General features: G+C 58.1%; 1 protein-coding gene across 1 annotated transcript; it reads right to left on the bottom strand.

Moving 5' to 3' along the window:
• Positions 1-4,067: 4,067 nt before the first annotated feature.
• Positions 4,068-16,090, bottom strand: LOC111144711 (Wnt family member 10A). The gene is made up of 4 exons (XM_022499151.1): positions 15,978-16,090; positions 14,661-14,923; positions 7,360-7,739; positions 4,068-4,819 (listed from the first exon to the last, which is right to left on the bottom strand). The coding sequence occupies exons 1-4, from the start codon at positions 16,088-16,090 to the stop codon at positions 4,322-4,324; spliced, it is 1,254 nt and encodes a 417-aa protein (XP_022354859.1). The 3' UTR covers positions 4,068-4,321.
• Positions 16,091-16,929: the final 839 nt, after the last annotated feature.

Here is a 16,929-nt window from a genome sequence, read left to right as displayed (position 1 = left end):
CGCAAGCCTAGGGGCAAAGGCGGCCGGAGGACCCGGAGAGCCTAAAACCTGAAAAGGGATCCCCCTGTCCCCAGCCCGCCTCCCTCCCCCAGCAGAGCCCGAGGGGGGCGCTGGCAGCAGGAAGCCGGGAAGGGCCCCGGAGGCGCGCAGGGCCCACAGTAGAGCGGTGATTACAGGGACCTGTCCCTCCCGCCCCCGGCTCCCACTCTCATTAAGTCATTTTTTCCCCTGTTGGAAAGTCCCCGTGCCTTGAGCGCAGGGGTTGGGGCGACCGCAGGCAGCTGCCGGCAACCACATGAGAAGGGGGGGTGGGAGGGGAGGAGGGGGACCGCGACTAGGGCCTGGACAAACTCCAACGTGGAAGGCCCCCTGCCGGGGGGCTAGCTGGGGGCGCTTTAATTCGAGAAGAGGAGGGCCTGGATGCCGCTGACCTTGCTTCTCACTCTCCAGGGTCCTCCTCCAGCTGCCAGGGCCCCTACCTTTGCCTCTCTCCTCTTTTTTCAGACCTGCGACCTTGGGTGACTGACAAGCAGGATGCCTGGGTTCCGATCCCCGCCCCAGTCTGGCTGCCTCTCCCTGACCCTTGACCCTACCGCTGCCTGCTGGTGTGTTCACCACTCTCTTTCTCCGTTCCTTCTCTCCCTCCCTCTGGATCCGGCCATCCAGGCTCCATTAAACCATTCTGTTTTTTTCCTCCTGCAAGGAGGTGATCCAGGGTCCATCAAGGTGAAAGGTTTTGAGGACCAGGACTATTCCCTCCCCTTCTGATCTATGTCTCACCATGTTCTTATTCCCAAATTGCAACCCTAGACCTCCCCAAGCAACCCGGCAAGTTCTTCCTCCCATCTACCTCCACCAACCCCTATTTCCAATCAGCACAATGATTCCTGGTGCACCCTTCAGCCAGTATGCCTAAGCCGAGTGCCCCTTGCCTCCTATTTTCTTGCCCTTCCTCACCTCTACATGGCCCGTTAGGGCCTTTGCCAAATCCCACATTCCCCTTTCCAGCTGCGGGGTCCAGCTTTGATTCTCAGACTCTAGTTACCTTCCAGCCCAGAGAGAGGATGTGGAGCTCGCTACACCTTGTTTGTTCCCTTCCCAACTTTCCCTTTCTTCCTTTATAGGTCAGGCCAGCCTCTATCAGCTCACCAGGACTTGTCTGAGACATGTCCCTCCCCCACACATGGTGTCAAGCCCCTGTCCCAGCCCACCACCCATCTCTCCCTCTGGCGGCAGCATGCTCTGCAGGATTCCTGCTCCTACCTCCTTATCCCAACCCTGATCCTACAGCTCTCCTCTTTGGTCTTTCCTCCCCCAGCTGTGTCCTCCTTCAGCCTAGAAGGCACAAGAAGGTGACACCGGAGCTAATGCTGTCGTGGTGAACACTCCTGGGGTAGGAGTGCCCCCCCCAGGCCTTCATTCCCCCCCCCCATACACACACCTCTTCTCTCCTCCTCCCTGGGATGGGAGGGAGCAAGGGGGCGGGGAACCCAGCCCCCACAGCCCTCTCCTGGGTGAACAAGAGGAAAGGAATGAGGCAGGTGTGTCTGGCGGCTCCTGCTTACCCCTCCTCCCCTGGGGACTCTCACCCGCCTGCCTGTGGGGCTGTCTTTTGGGGGTTGGGGAGAGAAACCCTGTCCTCCGCAGAAGCAGCGGAGCTGAGCATGCGGAAGGCCCCGCTGTCTTAGGCGTGTCCAGGAACTGCTGGGAAGCAGGAAGTTGGAGGGAAAGAAGCTGAAGGCGAGCTAGTGGGGGCAAATCTCCCAGCTGGTGGGCCTACAGGGGTACATCATCATGAGAGCTTTCTTTCCTTCTCTCTCCTGCCCAGAGGGCTAGGGAAATACGGGGATTTGTGTAGGCCAGCCGTCGGGAAAAGGAACAAAACTTCATCCCCATCTGGTTCATTGAGAAGGATGACATTCTGAGTAAACTGAGGTAGGCAGCAGGATCCTCAGCTATGAGCAACAGGAGGTCCGGAGGAAATAGGTGAAGTGTTTTTTCTCTGAGATCCTGACCCTACTTCCATCTCTACCACCCTTCCTGAAGGTTTATTCCAAGAAAACATCCGACCTGAGAGCCAGGAGAGTGCAGACCCAGATTGCCAGCTCAGCGGTATTCTTAGGGGTGTAGGGAGAAGGAGGCTTGCCGACCTGCTATAGGGCACCTTGAGCTGGGGATCTGGGTGCCCAAGAGGTGTAGCAAGGATGCCGCTCCACCTCTGGCCTTACCTACATCCCCCACCTACCCTGCATGGACTCAGAGAGACGAGAATCCAGACAGTGAGTCTCCTAGCCCTCCCCCGCCACCCTCCTTCTGGCCGCACCTCCTAGCCCCACCTGCTCCCTGGGGCGCTGGGCTGGCTGGGTTGAGCTGGGTCTTGCCCAGGATTACTCCTCTCAGAGCGCCTGTCTCTGCCTAAGGGAGCTGCTGGGCACCGCCACTCGTCCTGGCTTGTGGCAGAAGGCTCAGGCACAAGGTGGACAGCTAGAGCTCCGGCATTAGAAGCTCCTGATCCAGCTTCTCATCAACATCCCCATGGCCTCCATCCAGTTGGGCCCTGTCTCTGGTCTCTGGTTCCGGAAAACAGCTGCGGTTTCCTAACTGGCCCCCTTGCTGTCAATTTGTCCCCGCTTCATTCAGTTCCCTGTATAGCAATCCATGTGGAAATCAGACCAAGACACTCACCTGCTTAAGGCTCTCCGAAGTTTCTCATTCCTCTTAAAAACCCCAACTCCTTACATTGGCCCAGAGGGACCTGTGATGGGATTCTCGCCTGCTCTCTGAGCTCCTCTCCTGCTAACCTGCCCTTTGATTCCTTCATTTCCATCACACTGGCCTCTTTGCTGCTTCTCCTGAGGACATCTTTCTTACTACTGAACTCTTGTCTCTGCCTGGAAAGCCCGTACCCTCAATCTGTGCACAGCTGTCCCCATTGTGCTGGTCTCTGCATGAGCAACGCAACTCAGAGAGGCCTTCCCAGACCAATGTCTTTATCTAAAGGGGCCACACTCCTACCTATGTGTCTATCAATAAATGAATAGTTTAAAAAAAAAAAAGCTGTGGGCTGTGTGTGTGTAGATACACACACACATACACACACAAATGGAATATTATGCAGCAGTAACAAAGGAAGACAGCTTGGCATTTGCAATCACATGGACAGACCTTGAAAGTATTACACAGAGTGAAATAAATCAGACTGGGAAAGACAAATACCACAGAAGTTCACTCCCATGTGGCATCTAAAAACAAAACAAAACAAAACGAATCAACAAACAAAGGGCAGAATGGAACTATAAATACAGAGAATGAGCTGATGGTTGCCTGAGGAAAAGGGGCTAGGGGGGATGGACAAAATGGGTGAAGGGGAGTGGGAGAGGAAGGCTTCCAGTTACGGAATGAATTAGTCATAGGAACACAAGGCACAGCATAGGGAATACAGTCACTGGCATTGTAACAGCGTCCTATGGTGACAGATGGTAGCTTGTTTGTAGTGAGCACAGCTTAATGGATAGACTTGTCCAATCACTATTTTGTACATCTGCAACTAATGTAACATTGTGTGTCAACTGTACTCAAAAAGATTTTTTAATGCAAACAAAAAATAAAGGGGCCCCACTCCCCACAAATCACTCTACATCCAGCCCCAAGCTTTATTTTCTTCACCGCACAGAGCATCGAGCATCGTCTGAGATGACCTCGTTCATGTGTTTACTTGTTTATTGTCCCTCTCCCCCAACCAGAATGTAAACTCCAAAAGGGCAGGTGCTGTGTCTCTCTTATTCACATCTGTATCCTCAGCACCCTTCGTCCCCTGCAGAGTGCCAGGCCACAAAAAAGTGCAAAATAAATATTTGTTAAATGAACATGAACGATGAGGATAAGAGGCCCTTGGGGGAGGGCATCTGCGGCCTCTACAGAATCACTTCAGCTCAATGATGTCCATTTTTTCTTTTCTAATCATCCTCCCCCTGACCATCAGCTTCCGTTCACTCTCTCTCCAGGGGGAAGAGGTGAAGACAGGAAATGGGAAAGGCCCAGAGACTGCCGGGATGACAATCGCCCTTGCCCTGGGTGTGGGTCAATTCCCAGCCCAACTGAGATGACTGAGCCTGGGGCAACGAGCGCCCACAGAAGTGAGGGGTGGCGTCCAGGCAGAGTGGACTGCCCCCTGATTGCCGATCTGACCCTCCGAGCCGGGAAGTCCCTCTCCGATCAGAGGGTCCAAACTCCTCTCCCAGGAGTCTGGACGACGACGCTGTCCCGGAGCGCCAAGCTGGCAAGCGGCAGAGGGCCGGGCTCCGGCTGGGGAGACCTCCGCTCACTTGCAGACGCTGACCCACTCGGTGATGCGGCACTCCTCGCAGACGACGAAGCAGCACCAGTGGAAGCGGCAGTGGCAGCGCTCGCTGCGCGTCTGGCGCAGGATGTTGTGGCCGCGGCCGCAGCACATGCTGCCGCAGCCGTCGGGGCCCGCGCTGCTCTTGTTGCACAGGCGGCCCACGGTGCCCGCCGAGTCCAGGCGCGGCTCGCGCTCGCAGAAGTCGGGGGACTTCTCGAAGTAGACGAGGTCGGCGGGGCTGGCGCGGCGCCGCGGCCCCGGGACGCCCGGGGCGGGCGAGGGGGCCCCCGCGGGGCCTGGCTCCAGCTGGCCGCCGTTGCGGTTGTGCGGCCGGATGAGCATGGCGCGGTGGAAGCGGCTGCGCAGCAGCGCCCCCACGGCGCGGAACTCCGGCGTCACCTGCCAGCACGTCTTGAGCTGGCAGCTGCCCGACGTGCCGTGGCACTTGCACTTCCGCCGCATGTTCTCCATCACCGCCTGCGGAGGGAGGCACGGCGAGGGGTGACGCCCGCGGCCAGCCCCACGGCCCTCCTCCCAGCGCAGACACTGGCCTTCCAGAATCTCGGAGAATTCTGAAACTGACTCGCACAGGCAAAAGCTGAGGCCCGAAACAGAGCGGGGCGAGGGGGGCGGGGCAGGGCGGAGGTGTGTGGGTGTGTGTAGGGTTGTGGGCTGTGGGCGGCACAGCTCCTGAGCCAGGCACTACGGAGAAAAACTCCCGCCAGCTCTTCAGGACTGTTCTCCCATCCCACCTCCCACCAGGTCAGGTCCTGGGGGAATTCCCTCCTTCCTCCCCTCCTCTCCTTTTCCAGCAGCTGCAGGGGGCCCTTGGGGCTGGAGGCTCTTGCTTCCTGAGGGGGGATCCCAGATCCTCAGGGAAATTCCCTCTCCTTCCACCCCTCAGGTGGGGGCCAGGAGCAGGGGTGGGTGCTGGCCCCAATATATCCCATCCCCAAAGCTTCTGGCCTCTATCCAGGCATGAGTGGGGGCTGCGGAGAGTCTGAGAAAGCCCCTCTCAGCCTCTGGGCCCTGCAGCCCTTTGCAGGGAGCCTAAGGAGGGGACAGAAACTGGGGAGACTCCTCTCTCCTCCATTATACTAGCTGGGGCTTATTCTGCCCAATGCTGAATGCCAGGGTTCCTCCTAGGGGAGAGTGAGTATCAACAGGGGCCAAAGTCTCTACCTGAATACAGAATGGGAAGAGTCCCAGAGAACCAGACCCCCTGCAATGAAAATGAGGACAAGACCCCATGCCTCCAAGGGAAGTAGTTACAGGAATACAGCCTACCCACCGCCTCTGCTCAGCTCTCAGCCTGCTCTAGAATCTCCTCTCAAAGAACCCCTTGCCATTATTATCCTCACTAGAGACACCAGAAGCAGTTGGCCACATCTTCTCCCCCACACCCCCAGACTCCATTCCAGAACACACCCTCAGGTCAGGAGAGCAATGATCTGGGGCCCTCCAACCTGGGCAGTTAAGGCCACAAAACAGAGACCATGCCCTCTGAGTCTTAAAAGGCCCTTCTGCTGGTAGGTGCAGCCTGTGGTGTCAGCACCATGGAGGAACCAGCCCAAGCCCCCCCCCCCCGCTTCTTTCCCACGCTTCCATACTCCCCCCCCCCCCGCCAACAGCTCCAGAACGTTTGCTTCCCACAGGCAGCAGCCATTAATTAAGCAGTTTAACAAGGAGGAGGAGGTACTGTTGGTATGGGCTGGGATAGTATGGAAGCTTGGGAAAGAAGCTGGGTGAGCAGGGCAGGGCTGGGTGGAAGCTGGATGTGACCTGAGGGTGCGTATGCCTCAGTTTACTTCACCTCTAAGTCAGGCTGGGAAGAGCTGAATCAGCTCCGAGTCTCTGGAAGGAGAAGGCGAATGGCCTGGGCTGAGAGGCCCAGAGAAAGGGGGATGCAGAGGGGCAGGTGCGAGCCAAAGCGAGGGGAAGGCAGAAACAAGGCCCCAAGGCAGGCCAGGCAGGGCCAGAGAGAAGGGATGGGGGCTGAGCAGCCAGGAAAGGAGGGTGCGAAGTTATGAGAGGGGGCTAAGGGGGCATCTCAGTGGAGGCAGACGCGTAGTGCAGACAAGGCCGCAGCTCAGTACAGACAAGGCCGCAGCTCAGCTCAAGAGAGCACAGGCCCGGTGCTCAGCTGCCTGTAGACCAATCCTCCTCTCCCACTTCCTCGCCAGTTGCATGGCCTTGGGCAAGCTCCTCCATCTTTCTGTACCTCGGTTTCCATATCTGAACACGAGGCTAATACTAGGACCCTCAGGGATAGTTGTAAGGATTAAATAGGCTGCTAGGCACTAAGTTGCTCCATGAGGCAGTCCCTGACACATAGGAAGGACAAAATAAATGCAGGTGATTATCCATTCCCTTCCCTAAATGCAGGTGATCATTCCTTTCCTTTCCTTTCTTCTTCTTCTTTTTTTTAATGAATGATCTTTGAGTAGTATGAACATTCAAAGGAAGGGAGGTAAAGGAGAAAGGCAACCATGCAACCCCCACACAGGGCCATGCTGGCCCCCAGGCACCTCCCCTTGCAGGAATCCCTCATCTGCACGGAAAGGCTGCAAGAGGTCAAAGATCACAGCATAAGATAGCACAGAATCATGGAGGGCTGGGGGGATGTAGAGGACTGGGTGATCCAGTTCAACTTTCTTGCTTTATATGGGAGGTGGCAGAGCGGCAGAGAAGGGCCAAGGCCCTCAAGGCCCTGACTGCTGCCCAGTGCCCCTTCCATCACTCACTGCAAGGTAAGGAGAGGACCAGGCTGCCCAGAGGAGGGGGGAGCTGATCCAGGACAGGGCAGGTCTCATCCCTGCCTCCACCGCCTAGTCCAGTGCCTGGCACACAGTGGGCCTCCAATGCATGTTTGAGGACTGGATTAGGCAGGGGGCAATGAGAAAGTTGCTGAGCTGGGGGAGTGGCTGTGTTCCCTAGAGAGGTCGGCCTGGGGTGGGGGAGGGGAGGAGCCCTAGGCAGAGGGGTCTGGAACAGGCCCAGGCGGGTGGGGCTCTCACCTGCCTCCCAACTCGGTTGTTGTGGAGCCTCATGCGCGCGTGGATGTCTCTGTGAGGCTCCCTGGAGTCCAGAAAGTCCTTAGAGAAGCGCTCCCCGAAGCCCACGTCGGGGCTACAGCCGCCCCACTCCCAGGAGTCCTGCAGGCCCGGGCTGGCAGGGGGCAGGGCCGGGTGTTCCGGGACCCCGTGGCTCAGGCCCTTACCACGCTGGAGCGCGTCCAGCTGCAGGCGGTGCAGCTTCCGGCGGAAGGCCTCCTCGTCCCCGCGCCGGGAGGCGTCGCAGCCGCACGCCCTCAGTTTACCCAGGGCACAGGCATTGGACACGGCGTGTACGACCCCGGCTGCGGCGATGGCGTAGGCGAAGGCGCTCTCTCGAAAGCCTGAGAGTGGAGATCCAGGAAACAGACTCTGGGGGGCTTCGATGTCTCATGCCTCCGCCCTCCCTGCCCGACCTTCTCACCATAAGAGGAGGAAACCGAGGCCCAGTGTTGGGGGAAGGTCTGGTACAAGGATACAGACTCAGAGGGGCAGAAATCACACCCCAGAAGTTCGGGGTACAGAGTGGAGTGGGGGAGACCTCCCCCAGACCCCTCTTTTCGTTTGACACTCCATTCCTGGTTTCATTAACATCACCCTTAGCAAGCTCAGAGTCTGTGTCTACCTCTCTCCTGTTGGACAGAAAGTATCTGGTAAACATTCTTTTGAAAATCAGGGACTGAATCTATTATCTCTCATGTGATGTTTGCAATTTAAAAAATAAGCCTGCAGAAAGAGGACAAAATTTAACCTAAAAAAAAAAATCATTCGTGATGAACTTCCAGGCCCCAGAGGATGTTAAAGGTGCAGAAGGGCAAGGAAGAGGAAATGGTGTCCGCCTAAAGCTCCCGGCCCCAAGGCTGCCTGCCTGGTGTCACTCCCTTCTGCCGACAACAGAACATTCTCCGATGGCCAAGTTCAAGAGCCAGAGAAAAGAGCCCATGAGTTTTCCCTTTCCCTGTCCACAGGCATCCCAGAAAATCTGAGAAAAGGGCACCATTCCACCACCTGTCCTGTCTAGGTCAGCTGAAGGGGTTGTTTGAGGGATGCTGAAACACAGCCCAGTGCCCTGCAAGTAGTGTTGAAAGTTGAGAGGGAAGGGTGAGCTAAGGCAGACACCTTCCTTGAGATGCTCAGGGGCATGGACTCCCTGATGAACCACTCTCAGGGGCCCAGGACTGGTCTCCACTACTGTTCTCCTCAGTGCTTCCCAGTCTGACCCATCCTCTGGGAAGGCCCTGGTAGGTCTGGGCCTCCTTGGCAGGGGGAGGTCTACTTGCAGAGGATGCTCTGGCTCGGGGACCCACAAGGAGCTTCTGGCTTATTCTGCATCTAGAAGGGACCAGCTAGCAGCATTTTCTGGTACAAGTCTCTGACCAACCTCTGAAACCGAGAGAGCATGGGCAGTGGGACAATCAGGAGAACTCACCTGCGCCGAAGGCCAGACCCTAGCAGGAGATCGGAGGCTTGCAGGAGACCAGAGATTCAGAGGAAAGAACTCTGGGTCCTTCCACGCTAGCATCAAAGACTGAAAGGACATGCTCTGGGAGTTCCCACAACCTCAGAGAGCCAATGAGGACTGGACAGAGACCCTAGCCCAATCCCGCACCCTCCATGCTCACCCTGCATCACAGGGTCCTGTCCTCTTGTCCTTAGCTAGCCACTCACCCACCCCCTAAAAAACAAGATGTGTAGTCATTGAAAGTATGAACTCTGGAGGCAAATTGTCTGTGTTCAAATCTTAGCTCTTCCATTTATTAGCTATTAATAGATACATGACCTTGGTCAAGTGACTTGACCTGGGTGCCTCAGTTTTCTCATCTGTAAAACAAGACTGTTACTAACTGCTTCATTGTTGTCCCAAGAATTAGTAAATTTCAAGTACTTAGAAGAGTATGTTGCTCATAGTGAGTACTGAGCAAACATTAGCTATTTTTGAGAAGTTCTTCATGCTGTCTCATTCCACTCACAACAGCTGTAGTTTCAGGCCATTGGTTCTTGTTTCCCCCAATCGGGGACAGAGCCCAGCGGCTCATGACCTACTTTAGGATCAATCACATGGGCCACCAGAAGCCCGAGAAGCAGGCCATCCCTGTCTATCTTCTCTCTCCATCATCTCAGGACCTTTTCTGTAATGAGCAGACAGGAGGAGATGAGAATTGGCCTGAAGCCTTTTAAGGGGATGTTGGGAATTGGTGGGAGCTGGAAAGGAGTACACACTGACATGGGAGGTGGGGCCCAAGGGAAAGGAGGGCAGACCCAAGTCCCTAGGGAGCACACCCCGTGCTTATCCACTGCCTTCTAGCTGTGGAACTCTCAGCATTTCCCCTATTGCTAGGGAGCTCATCAGCCCACTGCTAAGGCCAAATGGCAATACTCAGATCTCCAGAAGCAGCCTGGGCCTCAGAAACCATCCCCCGCTTCAACACACACAGTGCAAAAGGGAGATGCCCAAGGTCACAGGGGTTAGGTAGCCCACCCAGCCCCAGCTCTCTCAGCTCCCAGGCCTGGTAACTTTCTGCTAAAGGATACTTGGCTCTAGGGAAGACATCCTCCCGAGTAAGAAACCCAAGTGTCCCAGGTCCCAGTTCCTATGGCCCTATCTATGCATGCCACTAAGAAAGGGCAAGAGGCTGGTCCGAGGGGATGTGCTGGGCCAATCACCATCTTCTGGCCTTTGTGACATTCAGAAGCAGGTCCAGAGAAGTCTGGAAAAATGTAGTTCACAATCTACAGAGAATACCCCTACCTAACCCAGGCAGCCAAAAACGCCACACCATGGCCTCTGGCAACTGTCACAGCCACGTGCAGGGGTGGCCAGTCAGGGCCCTTGTGACCACCCTCTGCTCCAAGCATCCAGGATTCAGAGAAATCCAGCCTCCTAGGTCTGCCCCCAGCTCCCACTCAGGGCCCCAGTTTCGGTCCTGGCCCTGAGTGTCTGGGGCAGACACAGGCACTGTGCCATCTGGCCAGCTGGAGGGGGAGAGGGGTGGAGCCGGGGCCAGCTGGGCTGCCTGAAGCATGGAGGGAGGGGGGGGGCTTGTTAAGACGCACAATTAGCTGTCCTGCCTTTGATCTGGGACAGGGACTGCCAGCATCTAAGTGGAGTCAGCTGCTGCTCCAGGATGGGGCTGGGGGAGGAGGGTGGGAGGGCAGGGGAGCATGGATGAGAGAGGGTTCAGGAGCCAGTGGGAACTAGGAGGGATCAGAGACGCTTGAGCCCCGCCTATTTGAGTCAAAGAGGGAGGGAAGGGGAGAGATCTGGTCTCCATCCCCTCCATGCAAATCATCTGTGCATTGCTCCTGTGCCTGGGCTGAGAGAGAGAGAGGGAGAGAGAGGGTTGTGTGCATGTGGGAACACTTAGGGGTGACACTGAATGTGGCTACACGTTTGCACAAACAAAGGTAGGTGTGTGTGTGTGTGTGTGTGTGTGTGTGTGTGTGTTTATACATGTCAGTTTCATTGCCTGGTACTCAGGGAGGCAGTGGTTGAGGGCAGTCTTTAAAGTCAGCTGGCCCACACTTGAGTCCTGGCTCCATAGCTCCCTTAGAAGCTGTGTGACTAATGGCAAGTTACCTAACCTCTCATTGCTTCATTTGTAAAATGAGGATACTAATAGCACCCATTGCATGGGGACTCTTTGAGGATCTTAAAGTACAGAAAAAGTGCTTCAGAACACTGCCAGACAGGGGTGCCTGTGTGGCTCAGTGGGTTAAGACTCTGCCTTTGGTTCAGGTCATGATCCCAGAGTCCTGAGATCAAGCCCCACATGGGGCTCTCTGCTCCTCAGGGAGCCTGCTTCCCTTTCTCTCTCTCTGCCTGCCTCTCTGCCTACTTGTGATTGGCTGCCAAATAAATAAGTAAAATCTTTTAAAAAAAACAAAGACAAAAACAAAACAGTGCCAGACAAACAGCAAGTACTTAATATGTATTAGCTAACTTATTGGGGGCTATTAGAATAATGGAACATTAGGCGATCCTGGGATATGATTGCCCAAGCCTCTGTCTCCCTATCTGCTTGTATCAGTAACCCCAAACCTGCAGGCCTAGGCATAGAACCAAGGCTCCTCAAGGATGGCCGTAAAAGGGAGGTGGGAGAAGATAAAGCCAGGGCTTTGGAGAGCAGACTCTGGACTCCCAAACTGGGCTTCCATTGGGCTGAGAGCCTGGCTGGCTGCTGGGCCTCATGCCCCCTCTTTCCATCCATTCTAGATGGGTCTGGGCCTTGGGAAAGGGCAGAACTAACCTGTGTGGGTGTTCCTAGGGCCTGCTGCTGGAATCTCCTACACTTGCCTCCACCAGCCTCTCCCTGGCCGCTCACCCCCCTTTCCACTCCATTGTCCCCTGTATCCAGAGTGAGAGATGGATGGGTGTTCTAGTACTCACGATGAGGGGCTTCCCTCCAGATGTGTTCCCAGCAGATTCCAATGGTCTGGATCCTCAGAACAAAAAGCTGGGGATATCAGTGCCCTGGACCTTAGGTCAGAGCCACCCCTGGGTCGGGGACCTTCCCACAGCTTTTTTTGGATTCTAGCCCCCGAGAAGCCTCTCTCCCTGTCCCCTACCCACCCAGGTTCTAGCACCCTGTCATACCCTCTCCTGGGCTGGGTAAAGCCCTGTTATATGCCCTGCCTTCCCAAGTATGTCCACTCTAGATGTTCAAGCGCCTTTTCCTCCTACACTGGAACCCCATCCCTTTACCCAACCCATTTCTGGGGACGTGCCAGGACAATCAGATGCAGTAACAGCATTAAGGTGGAAGGCCCAAGGGACCACCTCCTCCTAGCAGTCTCTGAACTCCAGATATGGCAGAACGAACCTTTAAGAGACCCCCACTGGCAATCTGGGTTGGAAGAGGGGTCAGTGCCCTGTGTTCCACTTGGGGGAAACAGGTCATCTGACCCAACATGGGACAATTCACAATTTGAAAAGGACACTGGGGGAAGGACCCAGCACAGGGACTGGCTGCCACCAAGAATGGTCCCACAGAATTCAAATTTAGCCAGTCTTTGTGGTGATGGGCAGGGGATATAACCCCACAGGAGGATGAAGGATGAATCCAGATACAGAGTGAGGGAAGGGTTGTAATGGTGGCCGGTGGCAGGAGAAAGTGGCAATTTTTTCCAGAAGCCCAGAGTCCCCAGCGAGGAGGGAGAGGTAGAAAATATGATGTCGCAATGCGGGAGCAGAAGTCACCTAGTAGGACAGTGTTCCAAGGCCAAAGGAAGGAGCCCAGCTCCACTGTCGGAGGAGAGCCCAGGAGCCGCTGTCCCGCCCCTTTCCCCCCCCACTGCGCACCGCCCCGCCCTGGCTAGCCCCGGCAAGTCTCCCCCCTCCACCCCTAACCTACCCCCTACCCGTCCCCCCAGCTCACCTCCCGCGTATTAAACTGCAGGTGAACCCGGGTGCGCCTGGCTCCGCGCCAAGCCCACGCGCTTCCACCGCTCCGAACTCATCCCTGACCTTCAAAGACCCCAAGTCCTCTACCGGGCCCCACGGACCTCTCGCGGGCGAAGTAATCAAGACGCTTGGGCTCACTCTATCTAGAGGGAACAGGAGGCCCAGAGGGGAAGAGGGGACACCGAGGCCGAGAAAAGGGATGAAGAGCTTGCCTTGCCTTGCCTTGCCTTGCCTCACCAGAAGCGGCTGGGGTGAGAACCTCAGCGCCTGTCCAACGCCCCCGCCCACGCGAGCAGAACCCAAATCAAGGCCTGGGTGGGTCCCTCATCGCTGGGGGCCCGAGCGCTGGAGGGAACACAGGGCGTCGGGGAGCTCACGAGTCACCTAAAGACCCGGAGTAGGAGCTGCCGCGCGGCAGCCGCGGAGAGCTCCTGCCCGGCCAGGGCAGGACAGAGGCAGAGGCCTGTCCCGTGACGTGGGCGAGCGCGGGCGGCCGGGGCTGGGCGCTAGGCCCAGGTCCCCCCACAGCCGCCGTCTGCCGGGCCTGCGGGGCTCGGGTGCGGCGGGGCGCGCGGGCGGGGCGGGAGCGCGGGGCAGGGGCGGCGGGGGTGGGGGTGGGGGGAGCCCTTTGGAGAGCCGCGCGGCTAGGGCCGGGAGCCGTCTGCCGCGGCCCGCGGGGATTAGTTCGCGGCTGCATGCCGCCACACGCGTCGGGCTGGGCTCGGCTGGGTAGAAACAGCGCCCCGGGCGCGCGGGGGAGGGAGTGGGGAGGGCGCGCGGGGGCGGGGCGGGCGGCCTGGAGCTGGGCTGGGGGAGGCTGCGTTGGCCCCGGACTTGTCCCCTGGGAGCCCCTGGGGATGCAAGGAGGGGTCCTAGTGAAAAGGGGATTGTCCCTGGCTGGCCGAGTTCTTTTTGAAATTAGGGTACCTTGGAGTCTGTCTCTTCCAGAAGCCTCTGGGCCCCAAGGCCACAGGGTATAGAGGTATCCCTCTTCCTCCACTGTCAACTGAGAATTGGACAAGTCCCAAGGAGCCAGGTCCCCACACTGTCCCACTCAGGCAGCTGAGAGGAAAAGATAGATAAACCCCCATCTTCCCCGAAAGATCTGAGTCAAGACCTAAGATACTAAGGCAGGAGGTGGGTGTGAGCAGAAACTATCTCCAGCCCAAGCTCCTCTAGAGGTTGTCAGGATGGGCCCTGGGTCACCCAGAAGTCCCAGGGGGAGGACAGGGAGTGGGCTGGGGCTTCTCTGGGCTGTGAGGAGAAGAGGGGTTGGCAGAGCTGTCAGGCCTGCTGGGCGGGAGGCATGCACACACCCAGGGCCTCTGATTCAGAGAAGGTTCTCGGGGGCGGCGGGAATGACACAGAGGCTGGTGGTGTACCCTGACTGCCGGGAAGAGCTTTTGCAGAAGTACAGACATTTTACCTGCCCGGGCTTCCCTCACCCACACCTTTCGGCAAAAGTCCTTCCTGCTGGCTCTGGGCACCTTATCCCAGGCTCTCCATCCTAAATGCTGTTTACTAGGGAGAGGGTAGCTTGAGGAAGGTGACAGATGTGGATCTTTCCTGAGCCTGAGATATACAGTGTCAATGACAGAGCAGGCTAAGCCAGGAGTCAGTTCTCAGGCATGGAACCCGCTACCCTCAGCCCACGCAGCCCAGGCTGGAGACACTTCTGCCCCGTTTGCCTGGGGCCCGGTAGACCAGCCAAGACCAGATAGGAGCAGTCGGGCTGGTAGATGGGCACCTGGGGGGTGGGGAGGGGAGTTGCCAGCTTGAGGGAGTGTGTTGGGGGTAGTTGGCTTTCCTGGTGAAGGTGCTGGATGGGTGCGCAGAAGGGCAAGGGTGGGGGAGGGGCAGCTACCTCGGCTGAAGATGGGGCTCTCGTAGGGGATCTTGTTGCGAGTCTCCAGACTGGAGCAATTCCAGCGCTGGTCCCGGAACTGGTGCTGGCACTCGTGGATGGCGATCTGGATGCCCTGGATGGCCGAGGCGGCCACATCGGGGTGACGCACACACACTTCCATCTGCCTCCTGCTCAGGCCCGGCAATGTCAGGCACACCGTGTTGGCATTGAGCACGGGCTCCGGGGGGAGGCGGAGGCCCAGAATGTCGTTGGGTGCAGACCTGCAGGCAGTGAGGAGTGGGTGTGGGTGAGCGTTTGGGGGAGCTAGGAGGGCCCCACTTAGCAATCCACACTCTGTCCCAAAGGCCAGAGTCCCCCTGTTCCAACCTCTGCTTCTAAAGGTTAGGCTTACAGGTAGAGTCCTAAGCCTTCTCCTGTCCTTGGTCCTCTTATCATCATTGCCTCCAACGCCACTTGCCCAGCTGCACACCTACACAAGTTAACGTGTAAATGCGCACACGTCCAAAATGCCTGCACACGTATTTCATAAGGACCTGCTGAGGCCCTGATGCTCATGTCCGTAGCGTTCCCCAGGAGACCACTCCCAATGCCTGTTTCAGATAGTCCCATTCACACGGACACACTTCTCACCCATCGAGGGGGCCACACAAACCCAGGAATACTTACACACATGCACACTTCAGACAGAGCGATACATGCATACACACAGACACAAGAATGAACATGGGCACATCTTAACATGTATCTGATCTGTAAACTCAGTCACACACATGTGCACACACAGACTGCTGTTTACAACATAACCCGCAGGGTTCACAAAATCACACACACACACACACACACACACACACACTGAGAACCCTTCTGGCTGCAGCTGTCTCAGAGAGCCCCCCCCTGAACTCCTCCCTTCCCGGGCCGCCCCCCCCCCCGCCCCCCCCGCCCCAGTGCCCCTGGGGGGGGTCATCTCTGAGGTGGAGCAAGGCATTTTGAGCTCTCTCCTGGGGGTGGGGAGGCATTCCCCCAGCCTGGGACGGACTCCAGGTTGGCATTTTCCCCCTCACACATACACACACCCCGTCTGCTAGTAGCCTTCACTTTCCTAGGTACAGCCTTGTCTCCCAGGACTGTCCGGATTCTGTCACCAGTTCAGCCCCCTCCTATGAGGGCAGTGTCTTTCATTGGGTACCAGCACTTTCTTGCGACACGGTCCCTCCCTCCTTCCAGGGTCCCCTGCCCCAGCGGGAGCGCCAGAGGCCCCCCCGCGGCTGGGGGTCGCAGCTCTCCAGGAGGGCGGGGCGGAAGGTGAGGGCTCACCTGGGCACGGCGGTAGCCAGCAGCAGTAGGAAGAAGAGGAGCGCGCAGAGCGCGGGCCGCGGCTGGGGCCGAGGTCGGAGCCGCGGCCAGGGGCAAGGGTGGGTGCTGCCCATGGCGCGCGGGCCGTCACGGGCCAGGAGTGGGGGGCTCACAGCCCGGCGGGACCGGCGAGCCAGGGGCGACGGCGCATGATCCGCGGGGGTCGGGGCGGCTGCGACACACAGCTCCGACTCGGGTCACGGCTCCGGGAGCAGACGGCGCCCGCCTCCCCGCTCCATGGGGCAGCGCCCCCGGGCACCGCCCTCGGGGTGGGGGGGGGCGGGCGGGCGCACCGGGCACCTCCTGGCACAGGGGTCCAGGGAATTTCCCAAGGCCCCCCTGCGACAACTCCTGGTGCCTCTCGAGGGTAAGGAGGGGGCCGGAGGTGCTGCGGGCTGGGGACGAGAGGTTGGGGTGCCGGGGAGCCCCCCAGAGCAGCGCCTCAAGCCTGCGTGCTTCCGAGGGCGTGCGAGGCGGGCGGCGGGGGGGGGGGGGGGGGGGGGGCGGCGCTGCCTGTGCCCGGCCCCACAGCCCAGAGAGTGAGTGACTGTCCCGAATCAGGGATCTCTGCCGCCTCCCCTTTCCTCCCCCCGCCCAAGTGTCTCAGGGCTCTATCCCAGGTGACGTCACGACGGGGGAGTGTGTACTGGTCGTGAGGCCACCGAGACCGCTCAGGACTCGGGGTGGGAGCGGCGGTGCAGAAGGCAGGGGAAGGAGAAGTGTTGGGGGTCCGTGTGCGCGCGTGCACGTGGAGGTGCCAGTGCCAGGGGCGCACTGGTTTGTGTAAGAAGCTGTGTGTTACTGCGAGGCCTATGTGTCTGGCGGAGACACAGCTGCCCGGGAGGTGTCCTCCCAATATACACACCTGCAGGGGCTGGAAGGGAGGGGCTCCCCCCCCCTTGCCTCTCCCACC

The sequence above is a fragment of the Enhydra lutris genome, unplaced genomic scaffold (genome assembly GCF_002288905.1).
Source record: "Enhydra lutris kenyoni isolate GAN:26980312 unplaced genomic scaffold, ASM228890v2 scaffoldscaffold1, whole genome shotgun sequence".
NCBI classification, from domain to species: domain Eukaryota; kingdom Metazoa; phylum Chordata; class Mammalia; order Carnivora; family Mustelidae; genus Enhydra; species Enhydra lutris.
The sequence above is the reverse complement of the archived record's forward strand: the minus strand, read 5'-3'. Positions and strand labels throughout refer to the sequence as shown.